Source organism: Bubalus bubalis, chromosome 11, assembly GCF_019923935.1.
Source record: "Bubalus bubalis isolate 160015118507 breed Murrah chromosome 11, NDDB_SH_1, whole genome shotgun sequence".
Taxonomy (NCBI): domain Eukaryota; kingdom Metazoa; phylum Chordata; class Mammalia; order Artiodactyla; family Bovidae; genus Bubalus; species Bubalus bubalis.
Genome location: NC_059167.1, coordinates 70586810 through 70610483, shown reverse-complemented (window position 1 = coordinate 70610483; position 23674 = coordinate 70586810). Strand labels below are relative to the sequence as shown.

Sequence of the window (23674 nt, the reverse complement as noted above, 5' to 3'; positions counted from 1 at the left end):
AGGATTAAGCAATAAGAGGGGTCTTCATCAAAGTGCTATCAAGTAATCGGTGGGATTTTTGCCACATGGATCTAAACTTATGGTTTCCTAGAAACTAATGCAAGAACTAAACTGAGCTTATAATTGACTAATAATGATCTCATATGGCCCATGCAGTCTTACCACTTTTTCTTTTAATTCACTGTGGGGCCAGATTGAAAACAAGTGTAACAACTCATGAGCTACCTGCAGGTATCCTGGAAACACTGAAATGGAACCTGTAACTTTTCACCATGGGGGAAAAAATAAGGCTGCTTTAACAGAGAGTTCCAACATGTCACCAATCTACAGGGAATAATCCAGCATTCACTTCTTCTGTTTGATTAAAGCCGTCTTCTTTTTGAAAGACTAGTGCAGCACCAGCCCAGTACACCTGGGTTGTTTATTGTTGGCTTATGACAGGGTCACGCCAGGTGTCCCAGGGTAAGAAATAAGCCATTTTACAACTGTCAGATGACCAGAGTTGTAGGATCACCCTTTTCTAAATTATTAGTAATGGAATTACCACATATTCCCAAGTCAAAATTAATTCTGGAATACTTGTGAATATAGAGGAATGATGCAAGAAGTAAATATGTCTCGAGAGTTATAATCTGATAAGTCAAGTATTACAATTAAGAGTAGCAACAAGGTTTGGCACTGGAATTAACAAGGGTAGATCTCCAGCCATTATCTGGCTGTGTTAGGCAAATCAGGTGCCAGTAAATTGAGGGGCAGAGTGGTTAAAGAGGGTTGATTAGTGGCTCATGTTAATTACCTATAATGCTCAGAATAATATTCTCTTTATTTCTTGTCATCACAGAATTCCACAATAATAATCTCTTGAGTTGTATTTTCTTTTTGTGGACAATCAAGACAGAGTCAACAGTATTCATGTTATCTATTACAACCAAGAAGTAAAAACTATAGTTTAAGAAAAATTATCTGCCATTATATTGTGACTTGACAACTTATCCACTATCAGATAAAAACAAATTAGTTCTGGCAGATTTGGGACTTGGCAGTTCAAAAATATGAATAGCAAATGTAAAAGCATGAAAATGGCATTACTATTATGTTTTAAGAGGATAATACACCTTTAAAGGGTGCCAGTGATTACATACTGTAAACAACTGCTGCCAATCAATTTAGAAAGTGGCAGGCAGCATGTCAATATAACATGGCAAATTCCATTCAACCAACCTAATGCTTCCTACTCAAGTCACTATTTCTTAACGGGAGCAGTGGGGCTGGATATCATCTTTGCACTTCATAATCTGTTTCAAATTGCAAAAACAGACTACAGCACGGAGAACGCAGGGCATTTCCAGGAGTCCTCTGAAATCTGTGCAGTAACAGTCTCTAAAATCAAAATGAATCCTGAATGTTAAGGTCACTTTCTGACCCTATCCTGCAGCAAACTGAATGCACTCACAACCTAGTCAAACTGGACTTTAATTCCTAACTGCTCCACCTCTCCACAGAATACACTTGCAAGCTGTGGTCATGTGGAATGAAGAAATGGAAATTTTCTCTATGATCTGAATGAATATTCACGGGTTTCACTAAACAGCATTTAATAGCACTCTATTCTTAGAGTTTTTAAATAGCTGAATATTCAGATATGCACATGCCTATTTTCTTTTATTCAAGGGTCCTCAATTCTCCATTTCCTTGAATTCTTTAACGTATTTTTAAACAATTATACTTAAGAGTGATATTTTATGAAATTAGATGCTAAACTTTGAGCTAATCATTATTTTAGTTTCTTTTTGATGGTAATTTAATAAGCATTTCATTCTTCAATCTCTCTCAGTTACTTATTTTTTTAAAATGTGTCTGTCAGCTCATAACTCATAACCTGGGGCTTAATTTTCTAAGTGTATCTCAGCTGAGATAAACAGGATGGTCTGATATACTTTTTTGTTTTTTATTATTGGAGTATATTGCTTTGCAATGTTGTGTTAGTTTCTGCTGTACAACACAAAGTGAATCAGCTACGAAAGTGAAAGTGTTAATCACTCAGTCTTGTCTGACTCTTTGAGACCCTATGGACTGTAGCCCACCAGGCTGCTATATCCATGGAATTCTCCAGGCAAGAATACTGAAGTGGATTGCCATTCCCTTCTCCAAGGGGTCTTCCTGACCCAGGGATCAAACCTGGGTTTCCCACATTGCAGACAGATTGTTTACCATCTAAGCCACCAGGGAATCAGCTATATGTATATATACATATCCCCTCCCTCTTGCCGCTGCTGCTGCTGCGTCACTTCAGTTGTGTCCAACTCTGTGCGACCCCATAGACAGCAGCCTACCAGGCTTCCCTGTCCCCGGGATTCTCCAGGCAAGAACACTGGAGTGGGTTGACATTTCCTTTTCTAATGCATGAAAGTGAAAGTGAGCGAAGTCGCTCAGTCATGTCCGACTCTTAGCGACCCCATGGACTGCAGCTCCTCCATCCATAGGATTTTCCAGGCAAGAGTACTGGAGTGGGGTGCCATTGCCTTCTCCGCCTCCCTCTTGAGCCTCCTGATAAACTCTGAAATGTCTTGACCAATTTTTGCATTGAAGAAACTACACATCTCATCACCCCACGAAAAGCCATTGCTGCCGGCACTGTACTGGGGACTTTATCTCAAAGTTATTCATAATGTGGACAAAGGCTGCTGAATCCCAAACACATCAGGTTTTCACATGCAGAACCCCTCACAATCCAATTCTAAATACCAGACTGGGACTACAAGTAAAAGGTTATGACACGACTGCATGCATTGTTTCTTTTCCCCTCAAGAGAGACAAAGTAAATTTAGTTGCAATTTCATTTCTTCTAGAGGAGTTTCTAGGATTCAACATAACATTAAATTTTTAGCCTGTCTCTTTAATTCGAGAAATTGTAAAAACGACGACAGATGGCACACAGAACTGACTTATGTCCTCTATTCTTTACTGAAGAAGGGAGTGCATGGAAACTTTGATAAAGGCAGAAGCTACAGTATGCAGGTCACTATTAAAATCATCCGGTGACTCTTTGGACAGCTAGGAGCGGAACGTTCAGGCTTCCTTTTTTAGACATTCTTGAAAACCAGCGCTAAGGTAGCTTGCCAGTGGCGATCACAGCCCTGATGTTCAGTACCCTCCTGTCCCAATAAGAACATGATGGATGTGCCATTAGCTCTGAACCTCCGCAACCTCTGAAATTACCTCTCTTCCCACCCCAATCTCCCACCCCCCACCCCTCAAAATCATTATGAAATAGGAAGAACACTCAAGCTTACAGTTAATTGGAAACATTGCAAGAGAAGAGGAATGCTTAGGACAGCATGTCCACGGGAAAATAAATCACCCAGTATTGTTATTTAATGCATTGTGACATCATTTCCTGAAATTAAACAGAGATGACACCAATTCAGACGATCTCCAGTATAAGGTTCCATTCAAATAATTCACAGATGTTTTCTCCCGGCAAGCAGGAAAACAATGCAAAGGCTGAGGCCATGGGCGGCCTCCCTCGGCTGCATGTTTGTGGGAGGCTCTTTCTGCTGGTGTTTTTCAGCTGTGTGTTCTGCACAGGCGTCTCCTCACAGGCATGTCTCAGCCCATGAGCCTCACTCATATCCTGTGCACATCTGTATCCCTGAACACGAGAAAGGCCATCTTTCACTGTGTAAGTAAGGCCAACATTTTCTATTTGGTATTACGTTAGCCAATAGCAATTAGTATTAAAGTAGATGGATCTCAGAATCATGAGGGCACTAATTTCCAAGTAGAAATAGCTAATGTCCCTGAAATACTGATTCAATTAACCATTCGAGGCCCTTAAAAAGACGTCTAATGATGGACATTATCACAGTGTCTCCATGGATACGCTTGTGGAAATGGACAAGTGGAGAAACTGGGGTGGAGAGGAAGGCAACACCACATCTACCACCCGGGGTGATTTCATGAGGTACCAGAGACCTTGAGCTGCAGGAGTCCCAAGCACACAACCAGAAGCCAAAGCACCTGACGTCTGTGCCACACATTACAGTTTACAAACTGGCCACATCATCTGAGCCTCACAGCCCCCCAAACACCTAAGAAGAGCACATGTCTACTCTTCATTTCATAGGTTTGGAAATAGGTTCAAGGGTTGAATCCCTCACCCAAGATCACAGAGCAGAAACCTAAGCCTAAAATTTCATATCCAGCGACCCTTTTTACAAACCCACACTGTGCTGTCTCTCAGACAGCCTAGACTTGAATGCTCCAAGGAAGCAGAGACTAGATTCTGTTCATGTACTGGGACCCTCATGGGAAGGGGAGGTTCTCTACAAAAAGGAGGCCCTGACGGAGGCATTATGAACTACTCCACAGCCATTTTCTTCTCTACCTCCCACTCCATCCTGGAAGACTCACCAGGATGCTCTGGCTTTCCGTGGGCACCTAGACTCTCTGATGACAGCACCTAGAATCACTGAAGAGCCATCTGATGTTTGCGTGCCTGTGTGCTAAGTCACTTCAGTCATTTCTGACTCTTTTGCAACCCTTGTACTGTAAACCCATGAGGTGCCTCTGTTCATAAGATTCTCTAGGCAAGAATACTGAAAAGGGTTGACATACCCTCCTCTGGGGGATCTTCCTGACCCAGGGATTGAACCTGCATCTCTTGCATTGACTGGCGGTTTCTTTACCACTAGCACAACCTGGGAAGCCCCATCTGACATTTACATGACTCTAGAAGGCAGAAATTAGACTATGTTATCTCCTGCTGACTTGTTTGGCAAAGTCAGTCTCTCCATCTCACAGAGTCCCAGGAAGGTATGTGATCATTTTGGTTGCCCAGTTCTACTGGTCAAAGTCTCCTGGTAGCTATTCAACCAAATTAAAAGATGAAATTATAGTTGCTTTCCATTATATACCTATTGCTTTCCATTATATACCCAGGCACGGAGCTGAAAACTTTACATTGTCTCATTTAATGCCTGCAACAACCCTACTGAATTGGTTCTAAAATTATCCCCATTCTATAGATATGGAAAGTGAAGTCCAGAGACCTCAGTGCTCAAGATCAAAAATCTACTGTGCTGCAGATTTCAGACCCTGTGCCCTTAACCTTGACACTGTATCACCTCCTTGAGAAAAGAAACTATCTGGATCTATGTAAGATGAAGAGAAACAGTTAAAGGGCAAAATAGTCTAGACTTGCCTTCCTCTTTCTCTCATTCTCTCTTCTGTGTGTGTGTGTGTGTGCGTATATACACATACAATAAAAAATTTGAGATGACTGGATTGACTTGTTGAGATGACTGGCCTTGAATTCACTAGAGAAGAGATATCTTTCTCTATGTAACATGGAACTGTATTTATTCATAATTTGAGTTCACTGTCTCTGTGAAACAATATACTTTAAATCACATTTTCATTACTCAAAACAGACCTTCACAAAATCCCATGAAACAAACTCTAATAGGCAAGGAGTGAAACCAGCAAACACCTGAGAGACAGGCTTCATTCCGCTTCCTTTACCAGCAGAGATATGGCAAGAGGCTAAGCATTTTGCCATGAACAAAGGGCAGAGTTTTTAGAACCTGCAGTTTCCAGGAGGCTGCAGGATATTGTATCACTTTGAAATAAATTTGCTTCTGAATCTGTACACATAGCTTTGAAAAAAGTCCCACATCCGCTAAGGGTGAGCTTTATATCCCTATGTTTTCAAATAAGAAAAACTGTAGTCAGAAACGGGTATGAGCAAGTGGTGTCTTTGTGTGTGAGCACTTCCTGTTTTCATTCCATGATCAAATATATTCTTTGCAGCACAACCAGGGGAGCTCTTGAAGGTGGCAAGTGGAGGTGCCTGAGAGCCTCATTGAGTACACTAAGGGCTTCTTGGCGTGGAGGAGTTTTTCATGGTTAAGAATAAACCGTCAGCCCGGGTATTGTTTCTTGCTGTTTCTTTCTTTAACTATCTTTGAAGTCAAATAAAAACAGTTGTAATGGCAGGCTTACTTTTATGATATCATAATCTCCATGTGTTAGGGAAAAGAATACACTTCCCTAGGATTTCCCTACGATTTTTTGCCATTGGGTACTTTCCAGGAAAAGCACATACATTCCAACAGATTCTTTCCTCCATCTTCACTAGATTTCTTAGTCTGAGAAGCCAGGCAGAGCCGTCCACCAATAAAAGAGCGGGGTAAGAGTAACATACAACACATTTCGCTGGTTGAATTTCTAAAAAGTATTTACTTGGATTTATTTCCTTAAAATTACTGTGAGGTTTTAAATATGTGGATTTATTTCCTTAAAATCATTGTGATGTTTAAAGGAGATTCTGGAAATTGGTAGTTAGAAACTAGAAACTAATTATTTAGCTTCAGACTAAGCAAGTTTAAAGTGCTTAACTCAATATGGAAATTCCTCAGTTCATCAAAGAGTTTGGTTTATTATGGCCACCTTGGATTTAGTTTAAATATTGTCCTCAATATCATCGATTAGCTGTGAGTTTATTACCTCCTCCCCTGAAGCTGGCGGTGCACAGGAATTTGAGAGAGTGTTTTAACTGTTACAGTTGTAGTGGAACTTGTTCTTCCAAGAAAACTGAAGGTTAATGATTTTTGTCATATTGAGACTAAGACTTAACAATTGCTACAGTTGGCCTTTGTTGAGGTGGGGTTCTTTTTTCTCTGGGCCTTTTGAGGTATTCAGAATAGGTGACAATAGCTTGCAGTTGAGAACATATGTAGAGAGACCCCTGTGGCTTATTGGGAAAAGTTGCTCCATGCTGGTTGGGTGTTTGGAAAAAAAAAAATACAACCAGAGTTCTTTTATGTTCTGCTAGTTAATGAATGCATGAATGTCAAAATGGGCCAATGGCCCATTCAGGGGGCAAAGCCTCAGCAACCCCCTTCTTTAAGAACACATCCTGAGATCCAAAATACATTTGCTTAACAAATTAAAATAATGAGATAATTCAATTAGCTTCTTTTTTAAAAAAGAAAGAAAAAAGGGTACATCGGGGATTATTGTAATACAAGAGTAGGTCATACTGCACAAAGGGGAACAAACCAGTTTGAAATAATGTTAAAGAGACTAATAATGAAGGAATGCACATTGAATCATGCACTTGTAAAGAAATTTACATGAAATAATAATTTAGACTACATCTATTTTCAGTGAGCTAGAGCCAACATTTCACTTTGAAAGTTGAAATTAATTAAATGACAGAAAAATATAGTGGGGCATCTCTATTTCCAAGGACTTCCTCATGCCTGTTAGTGCATAAGAAAAGGGGTCTAAATTAACATGTCGCTAGTTAGGGGGCTCTATTCTTGGTTTCTGCGCTCAGAATTATAGCTGAGTAAATCTTTCAGCTCATTAAAGATTGGAAAGTAAAAGTTTTACGGAACCATCCTCATCAAAGTTACTGAACCTCTTCTCTGCAGCTGGGGTGATGCTGGGATAAAGAGGGAAGATGTTGTCAAAGGGAAAGCTGAGGAGAATTTCCTTACATACAAGGGAGGTGCAGGAAAGGCTGGGGAGAAGAGCAGAGAGAGAGATGGACAGACAAAGCCGGTGGAGAAAGTAATAAAGGGGCATGGTGTAAAAGAAGGTTGTGGGGAGGAGAAAAAGAAAGCCCTTAATGGAAAATAAAAAGGAAGCGGGGTACTGAGAGGAGAGGATGACCAGGGAACCTGGGGCAGAGCCATGCTCTGACAGCTCTGAATGTAACCAACACACGAGCGCGGGAAAGCAGACTGCAACATGCAGATCTGTTTGAAAAATGGAGAAATGGCAGGTCCAGAGAACTTAATGGACTTAACTGAAGTTCATCCAGAACTCCAGAAAGCTGAACTCAAAATGTCAGTTTCCCAACTCTCCGGCTCAGGTTCTTTGAGTCTTCTCTCCCCACTATAAGGACAGGCATTAATTAAATTTTTCAGCTGGACAGAGAATTCTGCACAAAGCCTCGTGCATATTTATCTAGATGAAAGCACCCTCGGGGTAGGGAGAAGGTACCCAGTACATAGTACTGAGTGAATAGTACAGCCACAAGGAGCACCCAGGGATCAATGGGTCTGCACAATTCCTCGCCTGCAGTCAGAGTGCACAGTGGGTTTAACCCAGGATGACAGGGAGGTGGGAGGTAAGACACCAACTGGCCAAGCAAGAGGAAGCTCGGGATGCTTGGAAGAAGATTCAAGGCACAGACCCGGGTGCTGAAGGAAAGAGTTGGCTTTAAGAGAGAAGTGTAGAGTAAGTCTTCTCTATTTGGAAGGGTTGCGGGAGCAGGCAACTTTTAAAAATAAGTAAAGCAAACAGCACTTTGCTTCTCCTATTTCCTCCCTTTGACACTGAGCATTTTGATGGCAGAGGTTGTAAGGTTGATATGCAACTGTTCATGGTGATCATGATTCTAGCAAAGTCATCATAATGTGTAGAAAGGGCACTGAGCTGGGGTCAAGGAAGGCTTGGGTCCTGATCACAGCTGGACCTTGAGCCCATCTCTTTCCTTTGTGGATCTGAGCTTCCTGGTTTGTAAACAAAGCACCTGCATTTTCTAAGATTCTGCTGTTCTATAATGTTGGGTTTTTTTGACTGAGGGGCTGAAAATACATGGGGATGTTTGCTTGAAAAGTAATTGCTGAACTCTTTACTTTCAACCAAGGAATGCTGAGCACACAGAGAGACAGAGGGAGGAAATCAAACAGGTGAGCTGGTGGGAGAAGGCAGTTGCCTGCCATCTACTCGCCCCACCCTGCCTTTCTTACTTGCTACTCTAACCAAACAAACCTTCAGTTAAAAATGAGAAACCCCTCCCCTCGCACTCATTCGACTTCCAAATTAAAAACATTTTACAGGTTAGTAAATCTCCAGCTGAGGTGATGTAGCAAAGAACAGCTGTGAAGTAATTTTGATAATGATGAGAATAATAACCACATGGCAAGGTTCAGGGCTTTGCTGTTGCAGCTTCAGTGCTCTTGAATAGATAAAAGTGATTAAATACTCCTGATTATCCCTGACCAATATGTAATGGATTTACAGCCCTTTCAATTAGTCAGTATTTGCTTAGGACTCATTATTTTGTCTTTGGTTAAGTAATCAGCCCAGAGACGGCATGTTCGGTCTAATTCCTCTGAGCCCAGCCAGTGCAGGGGCCTGACCTTTGAAATGGCCATAGCTGCGAGGCAAGAATAACCACTGCCACGGCAGCCTCGTTGGTACTCCCAGCTAATCCTGACACCACCGGCCAGATCGATACACCTTAGTTTGCTACTAATGTCCTTACATCAAAATGGCCGATTTAGGAATGTGAATCTATCGTGTTGCCTTCCCCGCTGCGCCCCACCCCTCGCCCTTTGGAGCCCTGCTGGAAGAGTCGCTCAGCAGCCACCGCCATAAATAAACGTGGAACCTTGTCCTGGACTCATGACACTGTAACTAATGTCATTCAGCATGGCAACCCACAAGTTGGATAATCAAAGACCTTCAGCTTTCAATGTGCTCCTCTATTTTTAAGCTGCAGCCTAAACAGAATGGCCTGAAAACAATCTTATAGCAAGAAACAGCCTCTGACATCTTTACTATTTTCCCAGAAGTTTCAAACGAAGAGTAAAATGCAAGCACATAGTTCCTCTGCAAAAATATACTGTAATTTTTTGGTCTTAAGGGTCTCAGTTAATGGTATACATATATATATAATGACACATAAAACTGATTGCAAACAGAAAGATAAACTGTTACTTGGAAAATGCTGCACATTGTTGATCTTTCCCCATAAGTGAACAGGATCGGCTTATAAGATAATGGACTTGAACCGCTAAAAAAGAATCTTTGATCTCTACCTTAGAAACAAAGGCATTATAGCACCTATAACCCTTCTGTGGTTGTCATATAAACACGTGACATGCTGCAAGCTGCTTCAGCGATCAGAGCTGCCCCTGATACCAGGCACTTGGACATACATGTGGCAAGGTGCTTTTTTTTTGCCTCCTAAGAAGATGGCTTTCGTTAAGAGTGTAATCGGCAACATTTTATGGATTCATGAGCTTCTCACAGACATTTCCCTTGGTAGTAGTTGTATTATCTGAAGTTGCTCTCAAACCTTTTTGCATAAACAACACATTTACTTATACAGACTTTTTAGAGCCCTAAATCATTTTGAATAGGGTCCATTCCTGACCTGTGGAAATAAAAACTCCTCCTTTCTACAGGGTGCTCTTTGGGTGGTGAGAATCAGTAAAAACCTCAACTGCCCTGTTAGCCATCAGATTTCAAGAAAGGAAAAATAGGCACCTTATTTAAAAAAAAAAATCTGTATGAGCCCATCTAATATGCTAGGAGAAGGCAAAACAACAAAACTTATTTTTCTCTTTCATCTTGACTTACTGTGAGATGCTGGAAGAGCCATGCTCTCATGATATTTGTTGCTACTTTGGGGAAAATGCCTCTTTTCTTCTGACGTTTTTTGTCCTTGTCTGGATCATCATCGTCACCTGTGCCAGGTGAAGCTACACTGTTGTCTAAACCATCCCCTAGTAGAAAGAAATGAAAATACATTAGAGAAAACACAGAAAGGGTGCCAACAACAATGAGCAGCTAATGATGAGCTCAGCTAAGCTTGTTGAAAGAAATCCATTAAGCGGGTATATTCTCTTTCATTAAAGTATAATTGGAGACACAAATATGTAAAAGACAAAATTAAACCAGGCCTCTTCAAATGTTAATTTTGTGTGTCTCACACTCTCCCATATCATTAATTCAATTATAATTGTGCTCTTGACACAGTGCAGTAGCTCTTCGTCAATTATGGAATCCAATGTGGGAAAACCGCCATCAGAAAACCCATTCGGTGAAAATGCATCCCCATGCCCAGAGTGAACACATACTGTAGGGTAATCAAGTTAAATGTTCTGTAGTCTATATATTCTAGGCTGCCTGCATAGGTGACAGTAACTGTGTCACTGTTCATTGCACATAACACACTGCCTGCTCAGCCCCTCCTGGAACTGTCACCTCCCAAGCACGCACACTCACATACTCCTCAGATGACCCTGGACTCAGCACCCGCGTGACATGGAAACTTTTAGCTCTCTGCACCACTGATCATTATCATTAAAAAACAAAAAGGATGCACATCAAGGTAGGGTGCTCACTTAATCAGAAGTTTCTATCAACATCTTTCTCTTCTGTGCTTTTCTCTGGCATTAATTGTGCATTAGCAAAAATCATTTACTTTTAACAGTCATAGTTATTTTTTCTTGCCCTCCGGCAAAAATGCCTTGAAAGCCTGCCTGGAGGGCATCTAAATTATGTATCTGAAAAACTCTTCTGGCAAGGCATTGCAGGACCCCTACTTTCTTAAAATTCATACGAGCACGTCTTCCTGTTTTTGGGAAGGCATCAATCAAGAGGAGCAATATATGCCATATCCCTACATTAATATTTGAACTAATAACTTTAAAAAAAGGAAAGAAACAAGATCCGACTTGTGGCATAATCAAATGCAAAATAAATGAAGAATACGGGGACAGCACTGGGGCTTTATAGATGGCTGTGTTTTCCTTGCACATCATTAGCCTGGAGCCACACGAAAGAGGAAAACAGAGAAGTGGAGAGTTTATGCTCCCTGCTGGTGTTTAAGAAGCCAGGGTCCTGGAAGAACATCTGGGAATTGCGCTGAGATGGGGGTTTTTGTAATTTAAGAATAGACATTCATTAGCAGTAAATGCCATAAATCCCATGCTAAGTAAAAACCTTGTCCAAGAAAGCCTAAAACAATAAACTCTGTGCTCAATGTAGCCTGAGCTAGACGCTCCGCAGCTTCCCTGGGAATGCTATAGATCCACCAGCTCCTTCCCAGGTCAGCTCCCTCCTCCTGGACTGGGCCACACTGGGGACATCCTGCCATGGGCCCCTTGCCTCCTAACCTGTCCCGACTGTCTGCTCTGTGGGCTTCCCTATACCTGTTCTTTTCCCTTCTCGCCGCAAAAACCCTCAACCTTCTTTGACCAGAGAAGCAGAAAAGCCACAGCAAAGAGCTGGCAGATTAATTTTATTGACATTTCCATTTTCACTGCAATGTGATACCCTCCATCACATGGAAGAGATGACCCTCACTATTTACAGACTGACAGGCCACTTCATTACAACCACCCTGCCCCAAGGCAAAGCAGATCCCTTCCATCTGCCCAAACACTAGAGCATGACCCCGAAGTTGCTGTTCTCTTTTTCTTTGCCGTCTGTTATGATAAAAAAAAAAAAAAAAAAAAAAAAAAAAAGAGTGAATCGAAAGGACCCCAAATAGTCAAAGAACTAATCAGGAGTACAGGGAAACAAAAGGCATTTGACTTATGAATCCTGGCTGGATAGAATCTAGTCTTCATCTGTCTACCCTCCCTGCACACTCATGTACACCAGGGGGTCACTTGCACAAGGACACACACACACTCCACACACACACACACACACACACACACACACACAAGCTCGAGCAGAGACACGCGTACACACTTTCCACCATGCCAAGGAACTGCTGCAAGGCAAATTCTCACCCACACTAATGGCTTCTGACTGCTCCTTGGCAACCCTAGCATTTTAACCTGGGTGGATGTGCTCTCCAAAATACAGACACTGGAGCGATCTCATCAGCTGTTCATGTGACACAGATGGAGAGTGGCTATTAGGAGCCAGGCAGTGGGCCTTGGGGATCTGAGGTACCGTTCTGTAGCCTGAGGCGATTTTGAAAAGCAGTACCCGGAGATGAGGAAAAAAAAATCCACACTGCAAGTGCAAGTTTGAAGTCAGTCAGTCTGTCTGTCGACCTACCACGGAAAAAGATATCTTTGTCTCTGGATGGAAAAATCTATGCGGGCTATCTGGATGTACATTTCGGATAATGTATGTATGGAATGGCTCTTCCTTCAATGTCTTCCAAATATAAAAACACACACTGTAAACAATGCCTGTGTGTATATATTTCTTCCTAAGCACATATGGTTTCTGTGTATATGTTTAAGCTGAAATTGTCAGGATTTTGTTAAAATCTCATTTTAGCTTTTTTTGATAGATTTTTTGGATATACTTATTTTAAAAGGTTAATGGCTTTAATTAAAGTAAGTTCAACAAAAAAAAGACACTTGCCTTTTTTAACCCAATCAATGACCTTAAAAAATGAGAGACAGTATTTCCATGGAGTATTTTCTCTTGCTAAAAAGCAGAGAGAGTTTCTAACACCTTCAAATTATATGATTCACTACATTTAGCTCAAGAAAAAAATATAGCTGGATTGAGCATCCTTTGATGACTGACTTAAACTGGAGAAGACAGGAGCATTACATGCATTTTAATATAAAGCAGTCCATTTTATACAAATGTTGTTAAATATTTGAATTTGAATCCACTGTAACAAATAATTATAGAGAAAAATGAGTCTATTTTTATAATAACCAGATACTAGACATTAGATTTTTTTAAATTACTATTATTGTTTATACCTCTATAAAGATGGGAATTTCCTTTTCCAAACACACAATAAATTTGTTTTTCCAATGGCCTGTGAACCAACTCCAGCACAGAGGACTAACAACAGCTATTTTTCTTTTAAAAGGCAACCATGTGATCTGCACCCTAAAACAAAATCGTGCAAATGATACTAAAGAAACCCTTAAAATGCATACTGCATCCTTGTTTTAGGGCTGTATGTGTATTGGGATAATTGGCAATCCTTGACATAGATGCCAAATGAGTTTCTGTGCCGAAAAGGGTGGGTATACGGGCACAGATGCACGTGTCAAAGGAGGTAGAGAAGGTAACAGCATATGTCTCGGCATCTGAAGTTAGGGTTCAAGAGTGTGGAGTCCTTGGCAGGGGTAGGACTGTGTCTTGTTTATCATTTTATCCTGAGAGCACACCTCCAGGTCTGAGCCAGAGCAGACACCCCAGTGATTGTCTGCCGTGTGAGTGAAGGGCTGAACTTCTTAATGAGTTTATTCAAGGATCCTCCTCTGTCTTTGATAATCGCAAACTGGATGACTATACTCTTCATGGTACTGAAGGCGCTGAGTGGACTGCCTGAGTGCATATGTTTGCATGCATGCTCAGTCGCTCAGTTCTGTCTGACTCTTTGTGACCCTATGGACTGTAGCCCACCACGTTCCTCTGTCCATGGGATTCTCCAGAGTGGAGAATAGTGGAGTGGGTTCTATCTCCAGGGCATCTTCCTAGCCCAGGGATTGAACCTGTGTCTTCTGCACTGGCAGGCAGATTTTTCACCACTGAGCCACCTGGAAAGCCTGCCCAAACGCATGCAGTCACTTCCAAACACACCAGGAACAACGCTTCTTTGAAGAACTCAATCCCCATTAGAGCCTTTTCGAAGGGCTGACCCAAGGCCATTCCACCAGCGCTGCCACCTCTGATGGGAAAAAACTAAAGACTACTGGGCGTGCTTCCTTTAAAAGGTTGCTAATCCCTTGACTAAAGGCATAATCTAAGTTTGGGGCAAAGATACTCAAAATAGCTGCATGCTTCTGAATGCACTGCATGTGACCATGGAAAGAAATACTCAAGCCTGTGGATAGATACCTTTGAAGTGGACTAAATTATCAAGGGAGATTGTTAAAAACATGGGTCCTCAGGCCTTATCCCAGACTTACTAAATCAAAATATCCTGAGGCAGAGACAAGGAATTTGTATTCTTAACAAGTTCCTTGGGTTTGGTTATGCAATCAGCCTAGCACAGATTCTTCAACTGGCTTTTAGAAGCCTCCAAACTAGATGGCAGCCCACTCCAGTACTCTTGCCTGGAAAATCCCATGGACGGAGGAGCCTGGTAGGCTGCAGTCCATGGGGTCACAAAGAGTCAGACACGGCTGAACGACTTCCCTTTCACTTTTCACTTCCATGCATTGGAGAAGGAAATGGCAACCCACTCCAGTGTTCTTGCCTGGAGAATTCCAGGGATGGGGTCACACAGAGTCGGACACGACTGAAGCGACTTAGCAGCAGTAGCAGCAGCAGAACTAGATTACCTTCTAATTTGAGTTAAGATGAAACCTCAGGAGCAGGTACATGGTTAAAATTCTATGCTACTGCCATAAACAGGGTTAGTGGTCACAGCAAACAACTACAACCTGTAGGTTCTTGACCATCCAGCTGCTCTGTCCATGGGATTTTCTCAGCAAGAATACTGGAATGGATTGCCATTTCCTCTGACAGGGGAATCTCCAGGAGATTCTTGAGTCTCTTGCACTGCAGGTGGAGTATTTTTACCACTGAGCCACTGGGGAGGCCCCAGCTACAACCTGACCTGGGCCTTATTCACTGTGGCAAAGCCCTGGTGATCTCCATCACAGGTACTGGTCAACACAAGGAGGTCCCACCCTATCTTCTGGTGGCAAAGGTTAAACAGAAAGACGCTGTAGAACACCGGCTCTCAAAATACAGACCAGCACCCGTTAGCACTGGCAAAGAAATTGCAAGAAATGTAAATTCTTGGACCCATCTCAGACCCACTGTATCCAAATCTCCAGGGATGGGGCCTCAAAATCTGAGGGTTACTAAGTACCCTGGGTGATTCTGATGATGCTCAAGCCTGAGAAGCACCACTGGGGGGCACAGAGAAGAACTCTATAGCCTGCTACCCCTGGTGGTAGTTGTCTGCAGGCCTGAATCTAAACTCCAGGTCCTCCTCCTGTTTTCAGACTCTGAGGTATTTTGAGAGGATCTGTGGGGCTGGATTTACATCCGTAAATGGAGGGGGTCACACATCCTTTCCAAAGCTGAGCACACTATGCTCAGGGCAGGGCAATACCTGGGAAAGCAGCCCCGGTCTACACTTATTTAACAGAGTAACACTAAGGGAGTCTAGTTACAAGGAAGTCAAGCCTGGGGTACCATGGGTATCCAGGTGTGGGCAAAATCCGTATCTGTAGCTGTGTAGCCAATGAATCAGGAAAGGCATGGGGACATGGTGAGAAGATCCTCAGATGATTCTAAAGCAGAAATTCCCAATTCACACAATTCTTGGCCATATCAACTACCCAGGCAAAAGGACAGCACTTCCTTTTATTGGCAGACTGTCATACTCCATTTCGCTAAAAATGTGTCTATATTCTAGACAACGACTGCTTGGCTTGAAATAAAGAAACGATACAAACCATGATGCTGTGGCATCCTGAGTCCAGGATGTGGCCTTCTTGCCCTGTCAGAAATATAGTGCAACCACCAAGAGAACTGGAGAAGGAAATGGCAACCCACTTCAGTACTCTTGCTTGGGAAATCCCATGGACAGGGGAGCCTGGTTGGCTATGGAGGAGAGGGTCACAAAGAGTCGGACATGACTTAGCGACTAAACCATTACCACCAACAACAACCAAGAGGGTCCTAGTCCATCGTTTTCTTCCTAGTCCATCTCTCCATCTCCCTTGAAAAATTACCAGACATTTACCAGTGAAGAAACTGAGGCCAAGAGGTTAAATTCTCCCCTATGATTCCATGGCTACATATGATCGATGACTAACCAGAGTCCAGGTAACTCCAAGTCCAGTGGTACTACCACCAGTATTCTCACATATTGTAAGCTACCTTTCACTTTTCGAAGCATTACCTCATTTGAACTCTGTTATCAAACCAGGCTTTATCCTACAGGTAAAGGTCTAAAGTGCAGAGGAGAGATTAGATCTAGGGCCCAGGGGTAGGAATTGAGCTAGAATTGGTCCAGGCTGGTCCAGGTTCAAACAGAAATGTGCAAACTTTTCTCCCTGCAAGTAAACCAGTGCCTATAAGGGCTTTATATATATTCAGTACAGCAAGGGTTCTTTGAGACTCAGGATTTTTATAACAGGTTTATTGTGGTCCATGTGGAGGCCTTTATATGGACAGTACCAGTCTGATCTTCAGAGCCCAGAGATGCTACAAATATTTGAGCATCTACTGTCCATACAGCCAGGATCTCATGGGCTGTGATGTCCTAACTGTGCAGCACCAAGAACTGCCTCACAGAGCTGTAACTAAAGTGATATATTCACTTGCCTCAAAGTCACTCTCTTAAAGAAAAAATAAGGCTTCTATAACATCTAGCAGCCTGTCAACTAACAATCAGAAACTGACCTCTCAATATCATATATTCAGAGAAATAGTAGTACAAATAAATACAGATTTTGGTCAATAGCATTTGTACTTTTAAGTTCGTGGCACACTGTTTAATCCTTACTTCTCCCAGTTTTGGACCAATTTTAATAGTCAAATATATTCATATAAAATACATGCTGTAAAAAAGAATGATATCTCACCTGATAGAACATAGCTTTTTTTTTTCCTCCTCTTTTTTGATAAATAGAAATTCACTAGAGTTATTATCATTTTTATTTTGGGCAAATTCACTAATTTCAGACACACACACACACACACACACACATATACAAACATGTATCTTCCAAACTACTTCCAGAAACTGGGTACAGTCATGAATTTATAGATATTTATATATCTGATTATAAACATTAAGTATATAAATTATATCATTAACCTTTTTCAAAGAATTCACTAATTTATACATAAGTATGCAAATATATTTGTAGATTAATTGCATATTTTTGCCTACAGTCATATATACATACATGTACATACACATATACAAGTTTATAGAATTTTAAATGCTAGTATTTAATGTTCAATAGGGTAGTCCCTTTTCTACACCATTTCTCTTCCTCTAGAACACAGGCTCCTCCTCTTCCTTACCAATACCGTCATCACGTTCATTACCCTCATTATCACAAGTAACTTTCACTGGACACTTGCAATATTACAATCCTCAATCTTCACAACAAATGGATGAAATAGCTACTATTATCAATGCCACTTTACAGATAAGAAAACTGAGACTCCGAAGAATTAAGTAACTTGTCAGAGGTCACATAGTCAGGAAGTGGCAGAGTGGTGCTTGCCCTGTAAAGCCTGTGCTCACATCCTCTGTCCTCTCCCTTAACTGCCACAAAACAAGAACAGGTGAACGGTGAGGCTAGATTCTGGATTAATCCTCATTTCTCAGGAAATAAACCCCCAGAGTGAGGCCTCATATATTCATATTTATGAGCAAAAGAGATTGCAGTTGACAGCGCATTTAAAAGTAATCTAAAAGAAAAAAAAATAACTATGAACCAAGAAACAAACAAATGCATATTTTTACAGTTACATCCACTATCTACAGGACTATTAGTGGTCCCTGTGGACCTAAAGTTCAAATTAAATATGATTTTGAAATAGGAGTATCTGTTTAATTTTTAAGACATTTCTGAGCCAAGGGATCTTCCAAGATTCCATGCCTGTAGGCCTGTGTCCTTGGCCAAAAACACTCTTTTCTTCATTAAAAAAAAAAAAACAACAACAACTTTTCTATTCTACTTTGCCCAGGCAAACTCCTCTTCAAACTTCAAAATCCAGTGAAAAAGGAACCTCTTTTGTAAGGATTTCCCTAGTTCCTATTAACAAAACTGGTATACTAGGCTTTCGAGTTCTTCATCAGTTTGTTCTTGCTTCTGCTATATTTATGCTTCTGTTTTGCAATTTATCTATTTACTAACTTGTCTGTCCTGCTTGACCATGAGATTCTTCAAGGCAGGGGCCATGTCTTACTCACTTCTGATTCGCAAGCCCTGACATAGTGTAAACAGTCAAATGTTTAGTGGGATGGACAAATTGGCAGCAGGAGCCTTAATATTTGGCCCCTGTGCGAATGTAACCTGCTTTGAAGAAAGTGTCTGTGAAGGAGTCCCTGGCCCTGGTAACCTGTTCCAGCAGCCACCTAGCCTCAGGCTCCCTCCCCTACTCTCCTTGCTCTTGGTGCACTGGGTGTGTCATGCCCAGGTTTTCCTGCTCAGGAGTGCATGGCCTCCTCAGAGATGATCCTTACATGTCTGATACACTGGCAAATACTGTTTTCAAAAACAGGGTTGCTTCATCTCTTGCCCTAATCCGATGGGGAAGAGAATGCCTAAGGGTAGGGTGGCTGCCCCTTGCCCAGGCTGCTCAGATGACTGGGAACATTACAGTTAAAAAGGAAGTATCTTTTTTCAGGGCAACAATGAAGAAACAGACAGAGAAGAGACCTATGGACATGGAGGGAGGAGAGGTGGAGGGTGAGATGTATGGATAGAGTAACATGGAAACTTACAATACCATATGTATAATAGATTGCCAATGGGAACTTGCTGTATGACTCAGGGAACTCAAACAGGGGCTCTGTGACAATCTAGAAGGGTGGGATGGGGAGAGGGAGGTTTGGGAAAGAGGGGACATGGGTGTACCTATGGCTGATTCTTGTTGATGTACGACAGAAAATCACAAATCTGTAAAGCAATTATCCTTCAATTAAAAAAATAAAATGGGGGGGGGGGGAGGGAAGGAAGTATCCTGTAGCCAGGGAACTGCAACACATAGCTCTTTGGGAACCTGGTTTCTGTCATCATTTTTTAATGATTTTTCCTTCTTAATATAGTACTCTGAAAACAGGATTAAAATGTACTAAGAATCAAAAGATATTTTTCTTTCAGGGACTACCTTCCAGGAGTTTAATTTAGGACATCCCACTGAGAAATCTGAATCAGGGTTTCCAATACGATGCAAAAAAAAAGCAGCAGCAGCAGGAGGAGAAGCAGCAGCAGGAGCAGCCGCAGCTGCCTTTGCCCAGTTCTGTGTTAGACTCCAGCCTTACAAAACTTGCTTCCCAAGAACCGTCCTCAAAGTAAAGCTTTTTTTCCATGCAATTCACCTTTATTCACAGGAGAAGAGGTTGGGGGGAGGGAGAAGTTACAGACCCAGAAAGGTGGGGAGGGTGAGGGGCGAGAGGTGGGGTGAGGGGCCAGCAGTGAGACCTGCTAATTACTGATCTCTTTTACTCTCCTGCTGTGCTTAACTGTCTGGACACGTTAAAGTGAAATTTTTCTGTGATTTTTCAAGTGACTAGTTCATGGCCCACTAGCATGGAGGGAAGCAGGAGAGGTGAAATGCTTTCGTTTACATGCAACATTTACTAACTGTGTGGGTTTTCCGACATTAAAGAGAGGACAGTGACCCAGGCCACCTTTTTCACACTCAAAAGAGCACTGAAAAAACAACTCTTCATCGGCTTACCTCAGGCTTCCCTGGTCCTGAACACCCTCCCCCCGGGGTATGAGCAGAAAGGGAAAAAAAGAGGGGATTTTATGCTCCTTTCTCTTCAACTTTTCAGGCGGTATAAGCAGCATTTAGCAAATTCAGCCCCAAATGGCTCCAAATGCTCAGAGCTGTAGGGGCTCATTCTTTGTTCTCCTCCCTCTATTTACACAGGATTTGCGCAGGCTCTCCACTGAAGAGACGGAAAGCACTTCCATTCTCACCGGCTCGGCTGGGCTGGACCTTGGGCCCCGCCACTGGCCCAGGCCTGCACTGGGGAATTTCTGCCACCTGGAGAAGGCAACACACTGTGCCCTGACTCTGATCCCCAGACAACCTGGCCTGTGCAGGCCACTGCAAAGCTCAGGCCAGAGAAGATGAGCTAACCTTCCAGGAGAGACAGGAAAATCCAGCCAAGGCTGTGCAAGTAAATATGTGTCCAGAGACAAATAACATGCACTTTAAAATATGCAGCTATATGATAGAATGGAAAGTGGTGGGTGAAAAAAAAAAAATTCAGACTGCAGCTTGGATGAAAACCACTTCACCCACTGGTTGGAAAAATAAAGTGTAAAAACAGACAGATGGACACATATGTAAATGTGGCAGTGTTTTAGGCTTTAGCTGGCAACGTGAGCGTCGTAGTATAGTTTTGCACGCCTGTATTTTCCATATCATGTTGAATCCTGTTAACTGTTGAACAGAAACATCCTCATACTGGTCCTTGACCAAATCAGTCCCCTCAATTTACCCGTCAGGAGCCATAAAATGGCTTTGTTTATTGACTGGAACCCTCTAATCCTTTATAGCAGAAGTGAACGAAAGCTTCCAAACTCAGCCTGTGCTTTCCTGAAGCTGGTTACTCTCATCTGCAATGTATATGTATTTCTAATTTATGCTTCACTTAACTTGATTACTCTCATTGAAATACATATATACTTCATAATTTATATAGAGATAAACTTTCATTTGACATTTTTTTAATCGAAGAATAGTCAATTTTCAAGGTTGTGTTAATTTCTGCTGTACAGCAAAATGATTCAGTTATACATGTATATACATTCTTTTTCATATTCCTTTCTGCTATGGTTTATCACAGGACATGAAATATAGTTTCCTGTGCTCTGCGGTAGGACCTTGTTCTTTATCCGTCCTGTGTATAGAGAGAAAACTTTTAAAAATTTTTCAATAAAGGATATCTACTCCCCTAGCCTCCCACAGAATTCTCTACAGGATATTGGCTGAATCCAATAGAAAAGTAAATTCCTTTTCCCGTATATTTCAGCAGATCACCTAATCTCTGTAGCAGAGGATAATAGAACATACTTGTTCTCAGTTACCTGATAAGCACATATAAAGCACAGGGTAGGTTCTGAAGTTATTCACAGTACATCATAATAAAGCTCTTCTGGGCACTCTAATGATTCATTTTTAGTGATCTCTCAAATGCCCTTTTCCACAGTTAAACACTCAGATTTTATTAAGGTGGAATGAAGGGACAAATGTCCACTCAAGTCCCAGCTCTCAAATTTGACTCTCCTTGCACTACACTACCTTCAGCTAAAGCTTTTTTAATGTTCTATTTGCCTCCCCAGAGTGGCATTTCAGCTAACAGAGTTCACAATCTTTCAGCCTTAAACACAGAAGGCTGCTATCTTCAAGTCATCCTAGGAATGTGCCAGATACCATCATCTCCCTCCTGCGATACAAAGAACCAGAAAGAGAGAGAGACCAAGAGAAGACCAAGCTGATCAAGTTACCAACAGCCCAGAATGCCCCTCTCAGAAGGTTAATCTTTGAACCAGTAAATGTTATAATTAGGAGCCTTGAAGTTGGGCTGAGGCTGGTCATTGAAAGAAAGACTCTAAAAGAGAAAGTATGAATGGAACACATCTCTTTCACCTAATGGTTTGACACAAGGGTCTTGATTTTATGGGAAATTATACAAAAATGAGTTGTTATGATGCATGAGTCTCTTTTCCACATCTCCTACAAAAGAAAAAAGGTGGTTGAGGAGAGTTGTCTTCCCAATTTCACTTAGCTATGTTTCAGTACAAATTGTGAAAATTATGCAAATAACAATTTTGGCACCTTTGCTAGAGGAAAACATTATTAAATTATGCTCTAAGTATTTTGTCTGCTTTAGTAATTACTCTCATGTAACTGTAAATATAAATAGCTGTTATTCTGTTTAAATTTTTAATCATGCAAAATATTGTCACACAAAATGTCCTTCTGTTGCAGTCTAACTGGGATTTTCTTTTTTAAAATATCCATATTTAACTGAAGTGGACTATTTTTAGCATTGTAAAGTGTTTTAGTAAAGATAGCTGGCTAACATCTCCAAATCAACAGGTCTTTCAAGAAAAGATGTGGTCTTTTTACTTGCAAAAAGAATTTTTTACAAAAGACCATTTATAAAATCATTTTTAACATTTTATACTAAACCAGAATATAGTCTTCTTCCAAGAATGTATTAACTATATGAAATCTATATGTTCAGTATGTAACAACAATAATGTTCTCATTTTGTCATTAACTATAGGATTTTATCTTACTATCTCTCTTAGCATGTTTTAATATTAAATGAAACTAAGTATAAACTAATAATAAAATTTATTAGGAAGAATAACAAAAAGCCAAAGTTCTATCTGCAGCAGATATTTTTTTTGCTCAATCTTTAGGCTCCCTTCTTTATTATCATATTTGCTATCTAAAACAAAAATGGATAATAAATTTTTATAATATCAGTTGATTAATTTGAATTCTTAATATGGCATTTCTGTGTGGATTTATATCAACAGATACCATTTCAAATAAAAGAACAACAAAAAAACTCTTTGAATATTTCTTCTACCCTCTAATTATTGTAAAATACAAACAATACAATATTTAATAAAAGTGCAGCTTCACAAAACTAACGTTAAATAATGCAAAAGAAATCCTTTCTCTTTAAAGAAAAGCTAGCCATCTCTATACTAATAATAATGCTTTCTAAGACAACAGATTGGAATATCTATCAACACTCCCTTTGGAAACTTTTCATTTTTCACATAGAAAAAATAACAATAGTGTCTTGAAGCTGATAGTTGGTTTTAGGTGACTATTTTTAAACCATTAACACATCACAATTGGAACATATATGTTATTTATTAGAAAATATTTTGTACATTTTTCAAAGAAGATTTTCACACAACAGAGCTTCCTAATAAAACTTTGGATTTTTGTTTAACAACTTTATAAACTAAATTGCTAACATTTACAAAGCAACTACTGTGCATTTAAGGATTCAACTTATTATGATTATTTTAAATAAATCTACTATAATTTGAGATCAAGCAGATGTATTTTTATAACATAATGTAAATAGATATCCATAACATACATGTGATAGTCCTAAGGGAAAAAATAAGGTGATTGCTTAATAAAAAGAATCTAAATGTAAATTGATTATTCTTCGTATAGACTATGCACTAAAAAACTACAGACACAAAGCCCTTAAATGGAGAATGACTGCTAACAAGTA

General features: G+C 40.8%; 1 protein-coding gene across 10 annotated transcripts in view; it reads right to left on the bottom strand.

Annotated features, from left to right (window-relative positions):
- MEIS2 (Meis homeobox 2) overlaps window positions 1-23674 on the bottom strand; it is a 223723-nt gene that overhangs the window by 149188 nt on the left and 50861 nt on the right. For all 10 annotated transcript variants that reach the window (XM_044925235.2, XM_006058062.3, XM_006058060.4 and 7 more), the window contains one exon: window positions 10384-10529. In XM_044925235.2, coding sequence (XP_044781170.1) covers window positions 10384-10529 — 146 coding nt within the window. The remainder of the gene's footprint in view (window positions 1-10383; window positions 10530-23674) is intronic.